The sequence below is a fragment of the Dreissena polymorpha genome, chromosome 11, assembly GCF_020536995.1.
Source record: "Dreissena polymorpha isolate Duluth1 chromosome 11, UMN_Dpol_1.0, whole genome shotgun sequence".
Lineage (NCBI taxonomy): Eukaryota > Metazoa > Mollusca > Bivalvia > Myida > Dreissenidae > Dreissena > Dreissena polymorpha.
The window spans coordinates 67719353-67743276 of NC_068365.1; the positions used below are offsets into that span (position 1 = coordinate 67719353).

A 23924-nucleotide genomic window follows, 5' to 3' on the forward strand; every position below is an offset into this window, starting at 1 on the left:
TTCCAAATTATACATTTTTATGTCCCCCACTACAGTAGTGGGGGACATATTGTTTTTGCCCTGTCTGTCTGTCTGTCTGTTGGTCTGTCTGTTGGTCTGTTTGCGCCAACTTTAACATTTTGCAATAACTTTTGCTATATTGAAGATAGCAACTTCATATTTGGCATGCATGTGTATCTTATGAAGCTGCACATTTTGAGTGGTGAAAGGTCAAGGTCAAGGTCATCCTTCAAGGTCAGAGGTCAAATATATGTGGCCAAAATCGCTTATTTTATGAATACTTTTGCAATATTGAAGATAGCAACTTGATATTTGGCATGCATGTGTATCTTATGGAGCTGCACATTTTGAGTGGTGAAAGGTCAAGGTCATCCTTCAAGGTCAGAGGTCAAATATATGTGGCCCAAATCGCTTATTTTATGAATACTTTTGCAATATTGAAGATAGCAACTTGATATTTGGCATGCATGTGTATCTTATGGAGCTGCACATTTTTAGTGTTGAAAGGTCAAGGTCATCCTTCAAGGTCAGAGGTCAAATATATGCGGCCCAAATCGCTTATTTTATGAATACTTTTGCAATATTGAAGATAGCAACTTGATATTTGGCATGCATGTGTATCTCATGGAGCTGCACATTTTGAGTGGTGAAAGGTCAAGGTCATCCTTCACAAGGTCAAGGTCATCCTTCACAAGGTCAAGGTCATATATAGGGGGACATTGTGTTTCACAAACACATCTTGTTATATAAATGCACTTTAATAAAACCAGGGGGGCACGCGTATACGGGAGCTTACCGCGTTTAAATGAGAAAGTTGTTGCAAAACTTCAAAGATGGCGTCGTTTAAGTGTTTACCATAACGATACTGATACATTTATGTGACTTTGATGTGACACATTTTGGACGACCTTCTTTTAAACCAGTTCTGAGTTGGTCACTATATTATAATCGCAAAAAGTTAATTTGTAGTGGATAGTAAGTAGCACTCATAGCAATTATATGTAAGACTTGTCTATGTAGACTTTATAAATAAAACAAAAACACTACAAACATCAGCTGTACATGTTTTGTTATGTTCGTGTTTTTTATTTGCTGTTTTAGTCCGGCTCTGTTGAAGGATTCTTTCTTGCATATTCTACATTTAAACTCATGTGGTCCATGAATGGGGCATGATATCTTAATCCTTCCCTGATGTAAAATTCTTCATTACATATATTGCAACAACAGATACACTTATTTTCGCCCTTTAACCTGCATCAACTGAAAAGACAGTAAAAGAATGGTTAAAAAAAGTTCATAGCAGAATAAAGTCGACACGTCATAAAATACATGAAATTAATTATAATATTACTGAAAAATAAACGTTCTATTATCTCGTACATCAGCCACCACACAACCCATCTTGAAAATAGGTGAATTGATTCAATTGGTAGGCAAGTTTTTCGAACAGCATTATTATTATTCTACAGTAAGTAACGTAATAAAGGAAACACTTATATTGCACCACGTAACATGCTATAAAACTATAATATTGAAGTACACATAAACACTTTATTTAAGATGCATGGTAGGTATATCATGTCAAGCTCTTTTACATATGAAAGAGCTGTTTGTCATTTGAAAGTCAGGTCCCAAACTGTGCTTTAAAGGAAGTCAGTTCCAAATAAGGGGGTTAAACCAATAATGTTTGTCAATAAATTAATTATCAGTGATAAAACGGTGTCGGTAAAATGAAATAATCATGATTTTATTTATATTTTACTGTTCACGTGTGTCAATACTGTGTATTATAAGAGAAAATGATATTTGTACATCCAATTTCTCGAATGTCCCGTAAGTAGACAACAGATTTGTGGACGGTTTTCCTTCAATAACTTTTTTATCCCGACGTCTACGATCTTGAAACAAAAAACCGAGGGAAGCACACACACCAGAGAGCCGAAACAGCGTATTCATTTAAAATAATTATAAATACAAAGGGGCTTACCAGGTGAAAATATCCTCCCTTCTTTTAAGAAAATCCAACAAACAAAGCCATCTTTGAAGTTTTGCAACAACTTTCTCACTTAAACGCGGTAAGCTCCCGTATATGCATGCCCCCCTGAAAACATAACTTATAAAGTTAAACAATGATCATTTGTCAGAAACAAGTTGGTAATCAATCAGACAATACAAAAATCAAAATATGACAGTTGACACCACTTTAACAAACTGCGCTATCATGCTTGGTTGTTGACCATGTCAAACTTATGGAGATATTGAATACCAGCACGATGTAAACATGTTAACGCAAAAAGGATCAAACAAACAAGCCGCATATTATTATATGATTTCTACCTTAGAATGGAAAAAAACTGTGTGTTATATATAGCGAGTTGTACCAGTTCATATACAATCGTACTTTCACCAAAACAGGTTTTTTTTCCAAAAGAATTTGTCCCTTGGGTACACCTTTAAATGGCATAGCCCCTTGAAAGCAGAATACGGAATAAAATATGTTTCCCTAAGGTGGCAATATACAGTGTTTAAGTCTCGGCCAATCTCGTTCACAAGCAGGAGTGAAGCAATGTCTGAAAACTGGTCACCTCGCAAATCAGAAAATAAACCTAGCACATTTCCATAATGGTTGAGGGTGTGCCTTCTGAAAAATCAAGAACATTCAATCAAATGAGTTGAGGAAAAATGATTTAGTATTGATTAATTCAAACAAAATCATCAAAATAATGTGTGTTTCCGAGCCTTTTTAAGCCCATTTCACATATAAACTTCCACTTTCCGTCAGACGCAAGGTGCCTGAAAACAATGTTTTTTACATAGGTAACTTACCAAGTACTAAACAGCTATGGAGAAAATTGGGGGTCAAAGGGTTAGATTTTTTGTAATAGTTCAATGTCCATACGCCAAATTTCAACAGAAATACTGTCCGGAGCCAGCATTACACCTGTTTTAGAATTGCATTAATTCTACTTCCTGTATGCAGCTTTAGTTACAATACCAATGTTTTGGTAACTTACAAACATCCAAGAAAAAATCACCACAACTCAAGCCTGACATTCATTATTATTTAGACACTCAAAAAGTGCTAACTTAAGCAATGTTCTCTTTATTTACAAATTTGACCGGGCCAACTCGCATTGGTGGCTACAAAGTGTGATGTGCAGCCTCATGCACGCGCAAAATGAGATATGTTCCGTGATACGATTTATTGCAAGCTTCAAGTTAAATAAATATATTACTCTGAGTTAAATTGTTTCTTATTTGATTGGGGGATGTACCTAATATTTAAACGTTTGAAGCATCGTAATAGTATCGCAGATCGCATGTTAATAATGATTTAATTCTTGATACGTTCAGGTTACACGAGTTTGAAGAAGTACAGGTTGCGTTTAGCAAGAGGTGGACACTTTCAGTGGATATGGAAGCAGCGCCAAGATAATCAAGGATGCAGACCAAGGTTTGTGCTTTCAACGAATACTATATGTTATGTTAGCATGTTTTTGTAACATTATAACTTACACAATACTTATAGTAGCTTAAACGGTTGCGTTTCGTCATAGAAATTACTTCAAACGAGAAACATTACCATTGTCTAACATAGCCATTATATGCATCTTTTGATGATTTTAAAACCTTAAAATTATAAAGCGTTGCAACGCGAAACGATTGAATAATTTGGAGAGTTCTGTTGTTGTTGTTAAATTTTGTGAAAATACGAAGATTGCGTATATAAGGTTTACAATACACGACTATGTATGCTCGGATGAATAGCCGAGAGGGCTAAAGTGTTTTTACTTCAGGACCTCGGCAGAACTCCAGGGGTCACTGGTTCGAAACCTGCTCCAGGCAATGTTTTTTTTTCCTTTTTAAAATTTTATTCTTGAGTTTTTACTGGAGCTTTTACGATCCAATGTTTACATTTATCAATATAAAGTATTTAATGAATAACTTCAAAACATGCCAAAATCTGTCAAAAGGCACCTTTAAACGATTGTAGCGTATGTTACCCACTGTCACCAAAAATACGATTTATAAAATTGAAATACTTGTCAGGGCGATTACAAGAATTTTATCGAAGCTTCCAATTGTGAATGACAAATGCACAATCCGAAATACGTTTTTGTTTTCGTTTGATGCTCCGACATATTCTATATAAACCTTCCACGTCCGAATAGCTAAAACTGTTTCGTCACAGAAATTACGTCGCAGAAATACGTCATAAATTGAGTTATCAATTGAATGAAAATAAAAGTACAAAAAGCTGGTTCTGTTATACAGTTTAGAGAAAAAACAAAACAAAGATAAACAAAACAAAGTCAGTTATATATTTTAGACGTTAATACGGGCCGTTATGCTCCCTGCTGGCCGATTATCACTGTCCGCCCTGGCTCAGCCGTGTATTATCCTCTAAATATTTCCCTTTTACGAATACACAAGCGAAACACTTGCATACTAAATAATTATGTATTTATTCTAAAACATAAGTAATTAATGCATTGTGATTTTCAACAATCTGATTTAAATATCTATTGGATATGATTATCCATAAAAGCCAATTACAGGCAAGTCACTTTGATCAAGTAGACCATGTAATTAACTGGTGTGTACTTTTATATAAATTGATATTAACTTGTAATTATATTTTCATCCAAATTTCTAATCGTATAAACAGAGTTTCTAGTATATAATTTTTGCTTATCATGGTACATGTTTTTTATTAGGAAAGCGATATTGGTGTCAGAAGAGCGTCGAACAAAAAGCGTCATCAAAACCTTCAATCAATCATGCAGGTATATCATTAGCATTTGTTTGTAAACTAGTTGTTTGTATTGATAGTTAATACTGAACATAAGGAATACAGAACACGTTCTCAGAGATACCGGCAAACTGACTGAGAGACACACAAATTGTTGACCACACAGAAATGTTAAAATTGACAGACAAGAAAGCCACATATATACATGAAGCATGCTCTGTGAAAACGGGGCTTAAAGGGATCTTTTCACGCTTTGGTAAATTGACAAAATTGAAAAAAGTTGTTTCAGATTCGCACATTTTCGTTTTAGTTCTGATATTTGTGAGGAAACAGTAATACTGAACATTTACCATGGTCTAATATAGCCATTATATGCATCTTTTGGCGATTTTAAAACCTAAAAATTATAAAGCGTTGCAACGCGAAACGATTGAATAATTTGGAGAGTTCTGTTTTTGTCGTTAAATTTTGTGAAACTACGAAGATTGCCTATATAAGGTATAAAATACGTCAAGTATGTGTACTCGGCGGAATAGCTCAGTATGCTAAAGCGTTTTTACTTAAGGACTCTGGCAGGACTCCAGGGGTCACTGGTTCGAAACCTGCTCCGGGCAATGTTCTTTTCCTTTTTTTAATTTTATTCTTGATTTTTTACTGGAGCTTTTACGATCCAATGTTTACATTTATCAATATAAAGCATTTAATGAATTAGTTAAAAAATGCCAAAATCTGTGAAAAGGCCCCTTTAAGACATGTAAAATATCGTCCCACAATAGCCAGTCCGTACCGGCCTGTGTATTCCACACAGACCTGTGAAGTCCGCACAGGGTAATCAGGAAGACACTTTCCGCTTTTTAGTGTTCTTCTCTTTTAAAAGAATACTCTTCAGAAAAAAATCCACTTTCAGCGGAAAGTGTCGTCCATGATCAGCCTATGATGACTGCATAGGCTAATCTGAAGTTAAGAATACAGACAGGCATCGTTCAAGAAGTAAGTCAGTCTTTCTTTGGACACGCAGAGTGGGCGAACAGACAGACAGACAAATATATAGATAGACAGCCTAGACACAAGGAGTGACTGATATACTTTCTGACTGGCTAACTGAAACAACGACTTGCAGGCGTGCGAACCGACGGGTCGGTCTCCGACTCACAATCAGGCAGCATGGGCATCCACATTTACATAATGACACAATATCGGTTAAAAAAAACATTCAAAACACATACATCCTTCATTTGGAAATATATTCTGTCATCAAATGGAGCAAATCACAATTTTAAATAAGACTGCAACCTATTAATTTTGAATCATATCTGATTTATATCTATCAGCGCGGTAATGGATTTATCAGTTCTCGATACATGTTTGTCGATTTAATATACTTACATACTTAATAAAAATATTTTATATTAAGTACTATCAATACTTTTGGTTTTGATGAATTTCATCTGCTGCATGTTTGATACAAACGATAAAAAAAGATGTACTAGTAAAGAGTTATCAACATGTAAGTAATTAATATAAAATTTAACAAATAATATACGAAATGTGTATCGAAAATATTGCAAAACTATGCTCAATATATACGTATAAATGATCAAAACTAATAGAAAGTAATATCATATATGCATATTTAGATTCCAGAGCATTTCGAAGAATTGTCTATTCGGATGTTAGCCGCACTTGACGACAGTGGAGCTGGGAAGAAAACTGTATTGGAGCGGAGGAGAACTTACTTGTGTAGGGAGCACATTGAAAAAATAGCACTTCAACTACAAGGAAAGAACATGGAGTGTTTTCATTTCGGGAGCCAGTCGGAAGGGACCACAACTCCCGGTCTCCAGTCTGATATTGATTTTCTAATGACTAACTACGAATTCAATATCATGACCATCTGGGAAGACTGGAGGGCTGGGATGATTAACCTTCTGATGCTCCACGACAACACCACTCCACCGCAACAGTACTTGCTACAAGTCATCGGAGTCAACACACCGGAACCATGGACCAGTCTGACCCATGACACGTTCGTTAGGAAAGATTCTGGGCAAATACTGTTCAGCGCTGAAAGATGGAAAAATGACATCGCGTATGATACTAGAGATCGAGGGGAGGCAACTAAAAATGGGCCTTCTGTGAGTTGGCTGTCTAACTGGGATATGGTACAAGCATTTCATGTACGCAAACCTCTTCCTGAAATACAGAAATGGATAGACAGATGTAGAGGTAAACAATGGCCACCTGTTCAGCTTCTCGAGGCTGCACGGATAGCTCCGTGTTTCCTGGTACCAGCAGGACATCCAGACAGTGATTTCAAGCGAGAAGAATGGCGACTGTCTCCAAACCTGATAGAACGAATGTTGATGTTTAGCTTCAATATGACTCAAATAAAATGTTACATTGTTTTAAAACTAATCAAAAAATCATTATTTGCTAACATTGTGGGGGATGCTATTACAAGCTTCCATTGTAAAACTTTAATGTTTTTCACCATAGAAAGAACACATCCTTCTCTGTGGTGCGATCACAACCTTATGTTTGTACTTTTGCTCTGTTTACACGTATTGAGGCAATGCCTGCGATTGGGAAGGCTTCCGCATTATATCATAGAAGGTGTGAACTTGTTCGATGGGAAACTGTCAAAGTTGCTGCAGACACGCCTTTTAGTGTATATAGACTCGTTGATAAGGAATAACTTACAAGATGTTTTTTGTATTGGTATAGATAATATAAGTTGTCGGTTACAAGCGTGTAGTATGCGGCATACTGTACAGGCTGGAGAACTCAGAGGTGTATTTTTACATAACAGCATCAGATTACTGCTGAAGTTTGAGTACTTGCAAACATTGAAACAATCTCATACAACCTTTGAGCATAAATTAAAATATGTAATATGCAATTGTTTTGAATGTTTTGAAAAATCAAGGAATGCCATGTCAAAAACTGCTGCTCTTGAATTGATTAAACACTTTTATGCGTTACATATTTCAGTTCAATCATCTTACTATTTGCGACTACAAAACGTTCTTGACTGCGTAAATATAAGGCGTGTCCAATATTCCTTAAATTCGGATGTAGCTTCTAGTCGCTTAAAGTTTGCTTCTATGCTATACTGCAGTGGTCATCTTCAAGCGGCAGTTCGAGTGTTGGAGGATGTGGAGAGGAGGTATCACAGCGAGGTCAAGGCTGTGTGTATAGTTAGAAGACTAGAGGGAGACAGGGATCTGAAGGTGTTTGCTAATATGTTAGCAGGTAACAAAGAAGAGGAAATTAGTGAACTGCCATTTGCATTCTGTGTCAGATTTGTAAGGCAAGAATCGTATTGCACTCCTGCTATGTTATTGTTTGAAATGAATCGCAATATCACTCAAGAGGAAGTGGCAAATAGACTTCTTGTTGAAACACTATGGATGGACTCTGCTGAGGTGGATGCCCGTCCGTTTCTATACTATATGCAGTACATCACGTATGGAGGACTCGGTGAACGTGACAAACAGCTTCATGCTATGGGAGTCCTCGAGGCTTATATAGATACATGTATAAGAAATCAACTCAACCTGTATCACTTAGAGACAGCACTGAACTTGCTGGGGCATTGTTACGAAATGGAAGGAGACTATGCAGGAGCGTTAGATTACTACGAGTTGTCGTTGAGTGATGAGCGTACAAACAACGCCGCTAACTGGCACATCCTGCGTATTATGCGTCTCATAAGTGGTTAAAAGAACAATATAACATTGTAACGACATTAAACAAATAACTATAAACCTATGTTAAATATAAAATATTTGTGACCAGTTAGTTAGTCTCGATTATGTAATTCAATGATATGTACATGTATTATAAACTGTAAGAAGAGGCAATGTATTTGTATGTTTCAAAATATTGACATCGCTACATTGTACACTCTGAATTGGCGTGTTGAATACTCTCTTATATCTGTCAAATACGCACGATGATGTGTAAATTGTTATATGCACGTGCTCTTATATGTTTTGTTATGAATCTTTTGGATGCACTTTAGAATCAGAAGTTATAATCAACCACTACGACTATACATATAATTCATATATTTACCACCACGTGGAATATATACGTGTGTCCAGCAAGGTCAATAAGCCATTTTACGGTTCAAATTGTAATTAAATTGTTTTACAAATGAATAAAAAAAATGTAATGCAGGAATCGTATTGCACTCCTTTAATATTATTGTTTGAAATGAATCGCAATATCATCCAAGAGGAAGTGGCAAAGAGACATCGTATTGAAAAACTATGGATGAAATTTGCTGAGGTTGATGCCCGTTCGTTCCTCTACTATCTACAGTATCTCAAATATGGAGGACTCGGTGAACGTGACAATCAGCTACATGTCTTGGGAGTATTTGAGTCTTATATATTTGATTTAAGAAATAAAATCAACCTGTATCACCCCGACACTGCTATGAAATGGAAGGAGACTATGAAGGGGCGTTACATTACTATGAGCAATCGTTGCTTCAGCGCGGTACAAACAATGCCGCTAAGTGGCACGTCCGGCGTATTTTGCGTCTTATCAACGGTTAAAAATACGAGATAGAAAGTTCACTTTGCATATGAATGGCAGTAAACATATTCAGGGTCTTATTTGAATATATATATATTTTAAAGTATATATTAATTTTATGTGTAAAACAAGTATGAAAAGAAATGAATGTATTTCAAAGAATCGTTATGGCAATGTATTATAGATCAATAAATACTACATATCCAGTAATTGTACAGATATACGTTCTTTTCAATATCCTAACCTATTTCGAAATAATGTATGTTTTAAATAGTTTTCTTCGCATCATAATTATTTTAATTTATATGAGTGTGTTTAGACAACATTTTACTACGCTCTTACAAGTATCTATACTAACAACATTAGGGATATTAAACTATAAGTGTTATTTATGGATACATAACAGTTAAATAAATTCAGTGTAAAGTAATTATTGAACTTGTACTTAGGACAATATTTGGCATTCGATTTTAATGAATCTTTAAATCCCACCCTGTATTCTTTCGCTGCACAATGCATCAAATATGACGGTAAAACTTGATATTTGTTTGGTATTGTAGTTATATATGTATGTACATATCGTTGGTTAACTGTCACATTCTATAACTTATATCTACATGTCCACGTTGTACTTTGGACATTTGTCACTAATATATTTGAAGTTGATGGATTTATCCTTAATTTCCATAGGGCTACTGCATATATTGCTTCAGTTTCTTTATATTGTTTGTGTAAACATCGTATAATTATTGTTGCTATGCTTTTAGATGCCGACAAAACGGTATAACAGAATAAATATGCTTAAAATAAAATTAATGAGTAATATTTGCGTATTATGTTTGTACAAATAATTATGGCATGACATAAATATCATTAACATTTGTTGTGCACTGTAAAAGTATTTAAAATATTCAAAAGCAATGTTTTATTGATGTTAGATTATGATGATAATGAACATACAACGCGATTTAGATTTCTTAACAATAGTCCCCTACTACCTTCAAAGCATCTCGAAATCTGAGCAAATACTGGGTTGATCATATGTCGGCGTAAAATATGTACATATACTTAATCGATGTGCCCTCAGCAATTCTATAAATCGGCAACGCACCGGCTTATCAGGGTGCGATTGTTTCATCGCCGAACAGATAACCTACTGTCTCGTATTTCACACGTTACGTAATACAATAGGAAAATCAATATCTGAGCATCGCTCTTGAAAAACGGGACTAAATGCGCGTGACGTCACATATAAAAGTGTGCAGTCAACACAGGCTAATCACGGGCGACACTTTCCGCTTTAATATAACATTTTGTTTAAATGACATCTTTTCCTACCTGAAAGTCCAGTTAAGGCGGAAACGAATCAGACTAATCAGTGACGACACTTAACGCACTTCTTTTAAGCCCCATTTTCCCATAGCACGACTTGCATGTATTGGATTCCGAGCTTCACACTGCGTGCTTTGTCAGGCTCAGTTCCCTCGTGTCAATCAAAGATGGGTTTATATGTGTAAGTTGTGTTAGATGTTAGTTAATATTTAGACCATCGTTATGAACAAAGGAAACATTATCTTCACAGTAAAAGCATAGGTCCAATTAATAATCCGGAGGATCTCTGATAAGCTGTCGATCAAGTATTGTCCACAATACTTTCAATTTTTATGAAGATGATTAAAGAAAGAGACTGGCGAGACGATACAAGTCAGTTATTGTTGTGTTAAGTTTTGTTTGCTAATCTGCCGTATTTTTTCACATCATATTATACGTATCTACCCATGTTCAGCTAAGCTGGTGTGTCTGTACAACTGCGCGATTTTAATAATCGAAAACCCTAGTAATGAATAGTAACTCGTTTTTAACTTAAGTAAAGTATAGTTGCACTTTTTAACTTAACAAAACTCGTGTTTCCTGAAATGTTCACCTTAATTTTATACTCTTTAATGAAAAAATGAAAAAAAGGTAAACTATAAAACATAACATTATTATATTGTTATGATTTGTTTACTTGTCATTCCATATTTAAACGTCATTTAAAGCCCGCAAATTCAGAAAAAAATACTTACGCATTTGTTTCGACCGTCTATAAAGTTTAATTCAAATAACAATTGTTACTGATTGACGGCGGCTGAACTTTAAGAAGGAATTTAATCCGTATGCATCCATCAAAACAGTTACAAATGAACATGGTTATTACACGGTCATTTGAACTCAGATCAACTGCTTATGAATGTTGCTTGAACAATTGAGCCTCGATCTGGGAAATACGGGTCTAATAAAAAAGCGTAAAGTGTCGTCCTAAATGAGCCTGTGCAGTCCACACATAATTGAACAATATCTTTGAATTCATTTTAAATACGGAATATTTTAAAATTCAAATAAAAACTATGATGCAGTCTATAACCAACAAGTATCTGTCAGCTTGTTAAAACATAAGCTGCGCTCTCGGAAAACCGAACATTATGCATGCGCGTAATGTGTCATCATATTTTAGTATATATGCAGTCCTTACATGCTAATCAGGGACGACACTTTCCGCTTTCATGGAATGCTCCATCTTAGGGAAGTATCAGCGGACTGCACAGGCTAATCTGAGACGACACTTTACGCACGTATATTAAGCCCGGTTTTCCGAGAGCGCGGCTCATATATATTCAAGGAACGTTGTTATAGTCTGAATACTTTTCAAATAAGGGAGATGATCAATGACAGTCACTAAAGTAGAAAATGATCAATATTCATAAATTCGTCACCGTATAAAAACTAGATAACTTTCGACCTAAAATCATTGAAATGGGTATGTTGGGTACTTGAAACGAAACATCTACTAATATCCAATTAAATAACAAAGCTAATCGTGTAGGTCATAAGGGCATGTGACTTAAAAAGTTTTCATTCGATATCTAGAGGACGCTTTGAATAAGAAGATCAACCAACTGGTATCCTGATTATTCGGGAGAAGGGGACGATACCAGTCTTCTTCGAGGTCAACAGATCAAAGGTCAAAGTCACTTAAACTTCAACCACGAACATTGCTTTCTCCATAGACAGGTCAGTGTGTATATGGTATCAAGTGAACACTTTGTCGTGTGAGCATCAAATTTAGTGTTCCGGTTAGTCAGGATTAAAAGTAAACTTCGAAATAGACGTGCAAAAAAGAGAAGAATCAGTTGACGTAACTAAAAATAATTGCACGCATTTGCGACTTGATTGCAATATAAAATTAAATGGAGTGTGTGTTTTAAGTTAGTTATCCCACGGGCTTCAAATCGAGATAGGTTAATCTGATTGAAGTGTGGTTAAAGTGCTTATGCTTCAAGTGTTTGCGTGAAGCTATGTTTTGCAAAAATAATAAAATGTTTTTATTTGAGCAATTGAAGAATCGGCAAACATATCGTTTAGTGATTGTGTATTTTAACTCATTATGGGAGCCTTTTCACAGAATTTGGCATGTTTTAAAGTTATTAAATTCTTTATATTGATAAATGTAAACATTGGATCTTAAAAGCTCCAGTAAAAAATCAAGAATATACTTTTTTTAAAAGGAAAAAAAGTTGGCCGAAGCAGGACTCGAACCAATGACCCACCGGAGTCCTGAAGTAAAAACACATTAGCCCACTCGCCCATCGTGCCAATCATGAATTGCTGCGTATATTTTACTTTATATAAGCAATCTTCGTAGTTTCACAAAATTAAACAACAAAAACAGAACTCTCCAAATTATTCAATTGTTTCGCGTTGCAACGCGTAATATTTTTTAGGTTTTGTAAATCGTCAATGTTGAGAAATATAACTGCATTCATTAAAATAAATTTAGATATATATTAAAAGCCTATTTAAAAATGCAGGATTTTAATTAAAATGCGGATTTTAAGTGTTTGTTTGCGAGCAAGCTCACAATCTGCATAGGCTTAACAGGGACAACACATTTCTCTTTATGGTATATTTCTTGTACATGAAGTTCCTTGTTATTCCAATACAAGGTAGTGTAACACTTGTGATCTACGAGGCGTTAACGTGTCAAGTAAAATGTTTTTTCACTTCCATTAAATATCCACGGATAAAGTATTTAAACTTTATTAAATTATTGACTTGACTTAACAAATTATTTTCGTTACCTTATACACGAACAAAAAAAACTAAAATTGGGAAAATTCGCGTCGTGAAGACTTGATATAGGGAAATCGGTGTATTTAATTTTTTTGCTCCAAAGCATTTTCTAGTTCCAGCCATAGAGCCGCATAGGGAAAACTAACTAAATGTTGCATTTTATTCAAAACGAAAATATGTAATGGTGCGAATTTTAATTGATACCCAATAAAGCGCACGCAATGCTTCTTCACGGAAAGTGTTTTGTTGACAATCGCCTGCGTTAAATCGGTAAATATGGATTTATATGTTCGATGCTGGATATTGCACTTCCTATATCAGATCGCGTAACCAAGCAATTTAACCGTATTTGTTACTATTTATAGTCATCCATTCCGCACTTGTTTGTCTAAAAATTGAACAAACCTGAAACATACTTGCATATTTCATGTTTGCGTCCGCTATGTTTGAACTGTGACTAAAAACTGCGTTATCCAAATACTGGTTATGTTGACTGCAGGCAAATTAAAAATTATATGGCAAAGAAGAGCGCAATACGTAAGCATTAACCGCAAAATCGTCATAAAGACAAGACCTCATTTAAAATAGAGCCTTTGAACACTGGGCGCAATTCCTTTAGGTGTCGTCACATAGTAGCCCGGGTAGTCGGTATATGCTTATCAGGACCATGATTTTGTTTACTAAGTATCTTCTTAGCAAAAATACATGAAAGTCGGAAAGTACAGTCCCAGATTAGCCTTTGCGAGCAGAACCGGATAATCTTACCACTTACCGCACATGGACCTTGGGCATTTTTTACAGGACAAGGCTAAATTAGAGGTATATTGTCAATAACAATTGAAAAGAAACCCATGCATTGACTGGCTTCTCTTGATGATATCTAACCAATACTTGCAGAAACTCCTATCCAGACAGTTAGGATTCACTCTGACCTATACCGTCTGACCTATACTTGTAGAGTGTCCTGTCCTGGCAGTAAGGGTTCAGTTTGAGCTATACCGTCTGACCTATACATGCAGAGTCTCCTGTCTAGGCAGTTAGGGTTCACTCTCACCTATACCGTACGACCCACACGTGCAGTCTCCAGTCTAGGCAGTTTGGGTTCACTCTGACCTATACCGTCTGACCTATACTTTCAGAGTATCCTGTCCTGGCGGTTAGTGTTCTCTCTGACCTATACCGTCTGACCTATACTTGCAGTATCTCCTGTCCTGGCAGTTAGGGTTCACTCTGACCTATACAGTCTTGCATATACTTGCAGAGTCTGCTGTCTAGGCTGTAAGAGTTCATTCTGACATTCTGACCGTCTAACATGCACTTGCAAAGTTACCTGTTCAGGCTGTTAGGGTTCACTTTGACTTATACCGTTTCCCAGCTCGAGCGCACCGAGCATGGATTGGAGAAGGAAATGCGAAGGGAAATCTGGGTCCCACCATGGAAGAATAAAATTGCGAGGTACTTTATTTGACACCTATTTATTTTAGATGGATTTACATCGAAGGCCTAAGGTTTTTTGATGAGCTGTTGAGCGCGTTTCCTGCATCAAACCAATACTTGGTGTTTTTGGGGGAGATCTTAAGAACGTCTCAAGCAGAATAGGCGGACACCATATCCTTTACGCCATGGCGAGATACTTAACTGGAAACTTAGGAAAAAAAGATTGTGAAATACATAACTAGGAACTTGGAATAATACAAATTTGAGATACATTACTAGGCTATCGGTATAATAAAATTCTTAGAAGCTTTACTACTGTACTACTGTAACATTATTAAAATGCTGGATTTTTTATTGTGGAACATTTATTTGTAGGGCATTTATTTTCGTTGGTTTTGTGGATCCACCGTTCAGCGAATTATTCAAAAACAGGTTGGAAATGACTGGCGAAGATACTTGTTTTTTTTCCAAAATCATATATCAACGAATTAACGTGTTCACAACAAAGTATCTTTTTATAAAAAACAAATCACGAAATGTTCATGCCGACGAATTTAAATGGGCCATGCTCTGTAAAAAGAAGGATTAAATGCAAATGTGTAAAGTGTCGTCCAGATAAGCCTGTGTTGTCCGCACATGCTATTAGGGACGACACGTTCCGCCTAAACTGGATTTTTACTCAGAAGAGACTTTCTTTAATCGAAAAAATTATTAAAGCGGAAATTGTCGTCCCTGATTAGCATGTGCGGACTTCACCGACTAATATGGGATGAAACTTTAGACAGATGCATTAACTGTTAACAGAGCACGAAGCAAATGAACAGTATTCGTTTTGTTTTATTTGTTTCACAGACTGCGATATGAAGGTGATTTAATCCTGAAAGGTAAGCACGTGCTGTTGCGTTGAATTTAGTGGATCATTGCCTCGTCTTCTGATAACTGGTAAAAGGTTCAGAAATATAAAAATACAGCATATAATATATGTGTACAAGGTTCCACAACCACAAACTAATGTGTTCTTATTTTCTATACAGGTACATCTGCCATTAAAAAGATATGGTGGATTATTAAAATATGAAATGTTCGGACATGTATTAATTCGCCGTATAACTCGCGGGTTGCATTTGGTAATATAAGAAATAATCAAAAAGGTATTTTTTCGTATTATAAACAAAAATGTGTTTTATATATGCCACAATACTATCACGACAGTTATATCAACGCCCCCTATACATTAAATGACTTTGTGGCGATTTTTATTGCGCGAGGCTATTTTGTGTATGTTTGCTCGTTCATGCCCAAATATGTGTATCTGTTTGTACCTGCAGGGTCGGGACAGCGTGTAAATTGTACATGAGCTTTGTTTTGGGAATGCATGTGGGTAAAGTTGACGTGATGTATGTGCCTGGGGATAACATCACGTTAATTAACGGAACGTTTCAGTCTAACGTTGGCGCTGGCAACGCAACGCGATTAAGGGCAACTACACATGTTTGCACTCGATATTATATATAAGCCTCGCTCTGAGAAAATGGGACTTAATGATTAGGCATATAGTTACATCTCAGATTAGTCTATGCATTCCTCACAGGCTAATCAGGGAAAACCCTTTCCGCTTATATGGAACTTTTCTATACAAAGAAGTGTTATCTGCATTAAAACGCAATCAAGTTGGAAAGTGTCATCCCTGACTAGCCTGCGCGGACTTCAAAGACTAATCTGGTACGAACCTTTACGCACATGCATAAAATCCTCGTTTTCCGGATCGCGGCTCATATGTATAAACCTGTATGGGTGCATCGCTAACGCCATGTATTTAATACTTGCTAAAATGCCGCTCACTGTCCAGCCATAGCGACAAGAAAGTTATAAGCGTCTACCGGTATATCGTATTAATATTCGCTCTTTGTCTCGACTTTGATCGCTGTCAAATTTGATAGCGGGTCACAAAAGTTTCAGCGAGTGGAGTCAAGATGAACAGAGAATATGAATATCAAATAAACGCTAATAACTTCTTTGCTGATATGGCTTGAATGTCAGCGGCATTTGAACTAAAAATACAATTACATGTAATAAACGTTATAAAACGGCGCAAAATATCTGTCTCGGCATTGACGTCGCCATCTTGTTTGTCACGTGATTACCCCCTCTGATACGGGTACACAGGTAATGTGTGTAATAACAACTTCAATCACAGGGAAGTGCTGATCACTCACTGCACCCACAGCCAGGAACATAATTCATACTATACCGGAAACGGTGTACGAAACACGGCATCCCAGCATCGAGCCCACGGTACCCACGGCGGTTCCTACGAAACTGCGGGTCACTCGTGTGTGGGAGGACGTGGCGCATGGCCTTCACAAGGCTAGCATCGATATTCTTGGGATCCTGTTATTTTAGGTAAAAAACGTTCTCGTAAGTATCTAAAGAGTGTAGCCTCGCCTTTGGAAAATTGGGCTTATTTTCTTATATTCAACAGTTCCCCCGGTACATCTTCAGTTATTCCTCGGGCTTATCGCATTTGCTTAAAGTGCCGCCTGAGAGTAGCGCTTAACGTGGATTTTTGCTAAGAAGTGACTTCCTTTAAACGAAGCTATAATACAGGCGGGAATCGCCATCCCTGATTAGCCTGTGCGGACTTCATACATAACGTACATACAATAAGCCCGTTGAATAATTGAAGATGTATCGGTGGAACTATTGAATGTAATAAAATTACATTTTAGAGATAGTGTCAATATAGAGGATATTTGTTCATGTCAGTGTAAGATCGTTTGTTATTTCACGAGTGATCATAGAAAATATATTTTCACGAGTGAAACTATTTCTATTCTATGACCACGAGTGAAATAACAAACGATCTTACACTGACATGAACACATTTTCTGTTTCTTTTATGCCTCTTTTTCAAGAAAATAGTTAATAGCTGTTTCCCTTTCTCTGAAAAGTTACCCTTTCTACAGTGGCGTGCCCAAATACATTTCAAAACACAACATGACTTCATTAGTGTGACGAAATGACGTCATTATACCAGAGAAATTCTCCAGTTAAACTATTTTACAATGTAAATAAACGGTGAAAAAGCATAAAATAGAAAGAAAATTTGTTAGATTCGATGGAATGTCACTTTTTATTCACTCTTGATAATAGAAAATATATATATAATTATTTATGATAATCTAAAAATTGAAAAAGGAGTTTCGAAAATTTGTTATTTTCACCGGTGAAAATAACATTTGTTTTATTATCTCTGCTGTTATTTCTCTGCAGAAATGTCATATTTTATGATTAGGTAAAAAAGAAACATTTTTGTTAACCTCCGGCAGTATTTAATTTGAAGCAAATGAGCGATAACTTTTGCCATACAGGACAAGCAAGTTCTCATATAATGCAGACTACGGCGCGGTGGGAAGAAAACATTGAGACAACATGTATGAAACTGTTTCTAAAATGTATTGTACGTGTACATGTATATCATAATTTCAAGTATGGGCTTTTACGCCAGACAACATGTGTGTTCGTTGCGGCTTGCGTTTAACAACATACACCGTTGTCGTATATTTGGGACTCACGCTTGGCACACGGCTGCTCGTGTTGTGACATTTATTTAATCTTAAACAAATAAAAAACAAGAACAGTACTAGAAAACAACTGACGCGGTTATGATGTCAATGAAGCACCTGTCATTATGTCCGATGACTAATAACGAATCTATATCGTTTCAGAGCAGACTAAAGAATATTTGCATGGGAAAAGAATTCTTGTCCAAGAAATTGGAGGTAAGTTTTACGTTGTTCAAAGTATGTGTATTTGTATTACATGCATTGATGGTGTTTCTGTTTGTTACGCGGGAGAATTGTTCTCGAAAGCGTCCAGTACGTAAGCATGTGTAATTGCTCCAAGAAGCTTATATATTTTATTATAAACAAAGGTCAATAACTCCTTTCAATAGCGCAATCGCGAAGCCTTGACAATATTCGTTGAAGCACTTGGGGGTATTTATTTTTGTATACATTGGACACAAATCGATTTCAAAATATATGACAAGTTTTGCGTGGAAGCTTGCATATGTTAATTTAAACAAAGGGCAATAACTCAAAAACGCAATTATAGTAAAATCTTCACAGTACGCGCTGAAGCAATTTGAGATAGTTATTATATACACATGCACAGTGTATAAGAAGTTGCGTACATGAGCTTTTGCGACGAACGGATGCGCGCTTTCACGCACACACGCACACGCAGACAAAATTACGCCATCTCATTTCTATATCCACACGCCTTCCGGCAGTAGATAACAAACAAAACAACCGATGCTAATATTTTATGCATCGGAAATCTATCTTCATACGGAGAATTATGTTTATCTGCTTATCTTAACAGCTAAAGAAAACATAATAATTAATGAAAACCTGGCGTTACACCGATGACAATGTAATAATTTTTACTAAATTTACTTGCCGCGTATTCTGACATTTCATTTATTGTTCACCGTGAAAAAAACGCGTGTTCGGAGTGAATTGACCCAGAAGTCTAGTTAAAAATACGTGTTTACGATCATCATGAAGTACTTTGACTCAGTAACCTTGCTTTACCCTACTACAACGCGCTAGTGTCAAATATGTTAATAGCCTTTTTTATACGGGACAAAACATTCGAGTTAGGTAGACTATTATCGAAAATTCGAATCGTTTTATTAATAAATGAACATACGCATGACACTAAATAATAAATGCATGTACTATCCCAAGGAGAAAAAACAATTTACAAAAAATATGAGGTTATCGTATGCACACTCTGGTTACAGCTATTTTTTTATTTACTTTATTCTACCAAGTTTGATAATACGAATGTTTAATGTCAACAGGTTCTTAATAATCTCTTTCGTTAAACTAAAAAGGAAAATAACCCTGCGATGACTTTGCCTTATTGTAATCGTGGGTTGCAGGTGCTTGATAAGATTGTCGTGATCGTATTGTTCGTAGTGGACATGGCGCTACTACGGGCCTCTCACACTTAAGCTGCATGCCGCTCTCCTCATCCTCTCTTTCCCGTTGCCACGGAGAGTCATAAGGGTCGTAAACAGAAAGTTCACTTCCTGAGAGTCTGCCCTCCGCCCCTTATGGTCATAAACAATACCCAGCATCGTGTATCTGGTAAAAATAAGCAGCCTTAATCTGTGTTTACGATGGGTTAATGCATGTGCGTTAAGTTTCGCCCCTGATTAGCTTGTGCAGTCCGACATATTTATCCATCAAAAGAGACTTACATAGTAGATGAAAGCAAAAAGTATCGTCCCTGATTTGTCTGTGTTGACTGCAAAAGCCAATATGGGATGACATTTAATGCAAATGCGTTAAACTCCATTTTCCCTACGCGCGGCTCATGTCTGATTAACTGCGTTCAGCTGATCACGAACAAATCTTTGTTCAGTTGTTTAACTTAGCTTCACGGGAACCGTTATTGTTATGAACATGTCCGTTTACGCCCACGGATTTGTAAGTCGTTTTGTAAGCACATAAAGGTCTGAGGAGCAACAATACCATATTGATGTTACTAAAATTTGTATTTTCGCGCAATGTATTTTAATGTGCGCGTGAGTTGGTTTGCGCGTGTGCGTTGCATACTCGCAAATCTTTCTGGCTATCCGGTTAACGCAGAAGATTGTACACACTTAAGACCGAGCCAAACTTTAAAATCTTTTTGTGAAAAGCCCAAATGTCGATATTCTAGATATAATTTAAATACTTGACCTAACTGTGAATCTAGTTAAGATCATAAGATATGAGCGCTGGTAAACACTCCGGGGCCCTTACATAATTCATCGTTGGGCGCAAAAGGACCTATACAACTTCAAAAGACAAACATCCGAACATTATACAATATATTATCCCAGAGTCCGCCTAGTTAAATATGTATGTTATATCGATTGTATCGGACGGCTAAGTCTCATTGAAATGCTTTCGAGTCCGTTTGCTGGGTAGAATAACCAGCACATGGGGTCTTGAGGGGAGATCTAAAGAATGCTCTCACAGTGTGGATCGACCCCAAAACCTCACCCTATCCACAACGCAACGGCGACCTATGTATATCCGCTTGCAGGTAGAAAGCTGCCTATCACCATAGCGGGAGAGTTCTTTAGATCTCACACAAAGACGCCAATTACTTCTTCTATCCAGGAAAAGAACTCGAGAGCGTTTTAATAAGCAACTGAATTTCGGAGCAATCGATATAAAGTAAATAGTTTTAACGTAAATATAAAAAGACACAAACTCGGACATTCTTCCGTACGTACTCCTGTCGTACGCTTGCATGTCTGATAGTGGCGGTGCTAGATCACGAACACTTCCGGTTGTAGATGCTGTACAGGTGGAAGATGATTTCAGCACAACTTGAAAGGGGAAACCGAAAAGCGATGGGACGTAAGGAGAAATTATTGTTGTTGTTTCCATACCATATCTTTAATATTTTGGAGAATAGTTTATCTTAAAAACACCATGTTTAAATAGGATTTAAGTATTTTTGGAGCACACATATCTAAATTTACTATTGAAGCCATTAAACAACTTGCTAGAGCCCCATTTTTCTACTACACTTTGTTTGTTTTTACACCCATACAATAACTATTAAAATATACCAATAATTAATTGACTAAGATAATTAATTATTCGGCACCATATTACCAGAGCGCGGCTATAATACAATGCAGAGTGAAATAAAATGAGCTAGCTTTAAGCATACACATACAGGTTTACGTTGAATAAAATCATTCTGCAAAATACTTAAATCGTTCAACACCACCACAATCCCAAAATCATCATCATCAGCAGCAGCAGCAGCATTATTATCTTCATTATTTATTACCGACAAAGATAGCAACGAAGCAATAGTCAGACGCACGGACGTTCTGGAAAGACATGCATACTTTGTGAAATTATTATTATTCACTAAAGATTCTAAATGCTTACGACTTTGACAGAACTTCTTAAACGGGGACCAATTTCGACCGGGCGTAAAATGTAATTTACAGTAATACGCTCGTGAAAACAAAGCATTGTACGAACAAGATAAGTATTGATGCAAAGCAGCAAAGGGCGTCGGGAATTTCAGTGTAAAAGGCACACAATGAAGTTACATGGAACGATTTTTTTCCTACTGTAAATATTAATATATTGGCCGATTATTTTAAACAAAATAGAAAAAGACACTGGTATAACCATTATCTATGATTTTGTGTTATAACCCCCAAATAACCATTATCTATGATGTTGTGTTATAACACCCAAATAACCATTATCTATGATTTTGTGTTGTAACCCCCAATTGTTCATTGTTCATTTTATTAACATTGGTTTCCTTTTTTTCTGGCATCCGTGTGCAGTTTTCATTAATGGAACAGAACTGTGTAGGTTTTAAAAATCTGCTTCATCTTGTAAGCGTAATTTCATATTGTTCTCAACTTCAAGGGGAGATGATTCTAAACTTATTCTTACGTTGCTCATTAAAGATAGGGGTAGAGTACTCATTGAAATGAAAACCGTGTTAAAGTTTTAATGTGTTTACGAGCCCCCCACCCTCTTACACATATATTTCATGGGCATAATAAAAACAAAAAATGGTTACAATAAAACAGCATATTTATTTAAAGTAAAATGTCTACAACAAAACAAAAAGTTAACATAGAACACAAATAACATAATTTGATTCTACTGGGGCTCGAACCTTGGGCTTCTCACATGTGAAGCGAGCGTGTAACCACTACACTACGGAACCGCTTTACAAATGACATTCTAACTAAGATATTAATAAGCTATTATTAGTCGGTTAAAATGTAAACCTAGAAGTTTAAACGCTGGATTATGAGCGGGGTTAAAGGTCCATACCAAAGGGTCCATACCACTGGCAACATACGGGTCAGGCCTGCGGCCTCCTATATGTGGTTCTTAAAAAAACATGTAGGAGGACTTGATAGTATTGAGACGTGGGTGCTGTGAAGGTGCATCTCATTGATAAGCGGCTGCTTCCTTTATCAAAACTCATTATTACAATTACAATTACAGATACGTGTCGCGCTTCGCGCTTTTAGCGCCTATATTAGTAACTACGTGGTTGCTAGGATAGTGGAACAAAGAAGTTTTGTTTTTATACAAAACCAGAAAGTTTCAACGGTTCGCGTATTTGACCAGTCCCTGTGAACTTTCCACTGTGATCAGTTATTAATTAAAACAATAAGCTTTGCATTATTGGCAATAAATGTTGTAGTAAATGTTATAGGCACAAATGCAGTACTTATTTACACTAATTTACACAAAAAATCATCACTATGCAAGATATTCTGACAAAAAAAATATATACATTGATCCGTAAAATAACTTCTCCACGCATAAGCGAAATAAAAGCGTATTACATACTAGTCGCCGCACTTCAGTGCGACGCCAATAAGATTTTTATGCTCCCTGAAAATTTTCGGGGGGGGGGAGGGCATATTTCCTCGCCAGTTTGGGGTTCCTTACTTCCTTCCTTCCGTCACACTTTTGTTACAGTTTGTTATAGCAGCTTCAATATTTTACCGATCTTTTACATATTTGGCATGTAGGTACCTTGCATGGACCTCTACCTTTTGATGAGGTTTGAAATCACTGAGGTCAAGGTCAAGGTCACCGAGGCTAATAATATTATTTTTATGTGGTTATTAACACATAGATTGACAAAGCGCATCATAGGAGAGTATCCATCAGTTTCACTGATATTCTTGTTTTTCAAATTTTGTTGATATCCGGACTACTAAATTTGTTAAAACACTACGCGTTCATGTGTAATCGAAATGCACATGTGCCATAATGACAACAACTATGTTGTTGTATAGTCATTACTGTATGTATAAAATGTATTTGTATGCATGAATGCAATGACGTTCTCAATGGCATTTTCTAATATTTATGTTTTTATTTTGATAAAAACGTTAAGTGAACTGCACGAGTATAAACTGAACGTGTCTAAACTACACGAACTATTTGAATAGTTGAGCCTCGCTCAGAGAAAACGGAGCTTAATGCATGTGCGAAAAGTGTCGTCC

General features: G+C 36.4%; 3 protein-coding genes across 20 annotated transcripts in view; all 3 read left to right on the forward strand.

The window, feature by feature from the left end:
- Positions 1-10112, forward strand: part of LOC127850612 (uncharacterized) — a 1644088-nt gene extending 1633976 nt beyond the window's left edge. For 15 of the 18 annotated variants that reach the window (XM_052383755.1, XM_052383763.1, XM_052383767.1 and 12 more), the window contains one exon: positions 7099-10112. In XM_052383755.1, the coding sequence (XP_052239715.1) occupies positions 7099-8475 (1377 nt within the window). In that variant the 3' untranslated portion in view covers positions 8476-10112. The remainder of the gene's footprint in view (positions 1-7098) is intronic. The other 3 variants (XM_052383776.1, XM_052383775.1, XM_052383771.1) reach the window with 2 other exon arrangements.
- LOC127850624 (uncharacterized) overlaps positions 1-23924 on the forward strand; it is a 346937-nt gene that overhangs the window by 107794 nt on the left and 215219 nt on the right. Inside the window, exon 4 of the mRNA XM_052383800.1 lies at positions 3355-3379. The gene's annotated coding sequence lies outside the window, so the exon portion shown is untranslated. The remainder of the gene's footprint in view (positions 1-3354; positions 3380-23924) is intronic.
- Positions 7252-23924, forward strand: part of LOC127850621 (uncharacterized) — a 58737-nt gene continuing 42064 nt past the window's right edge. Inside the window, exon 1 of the mRNA XM_052383796.1 lies at positions 7252-7366. The gene's annotated coding sequence lies outside the window, so the exon portion shown is untranslated. The remainder of the gene's footprint in view (positions 7367-23924) is intronic.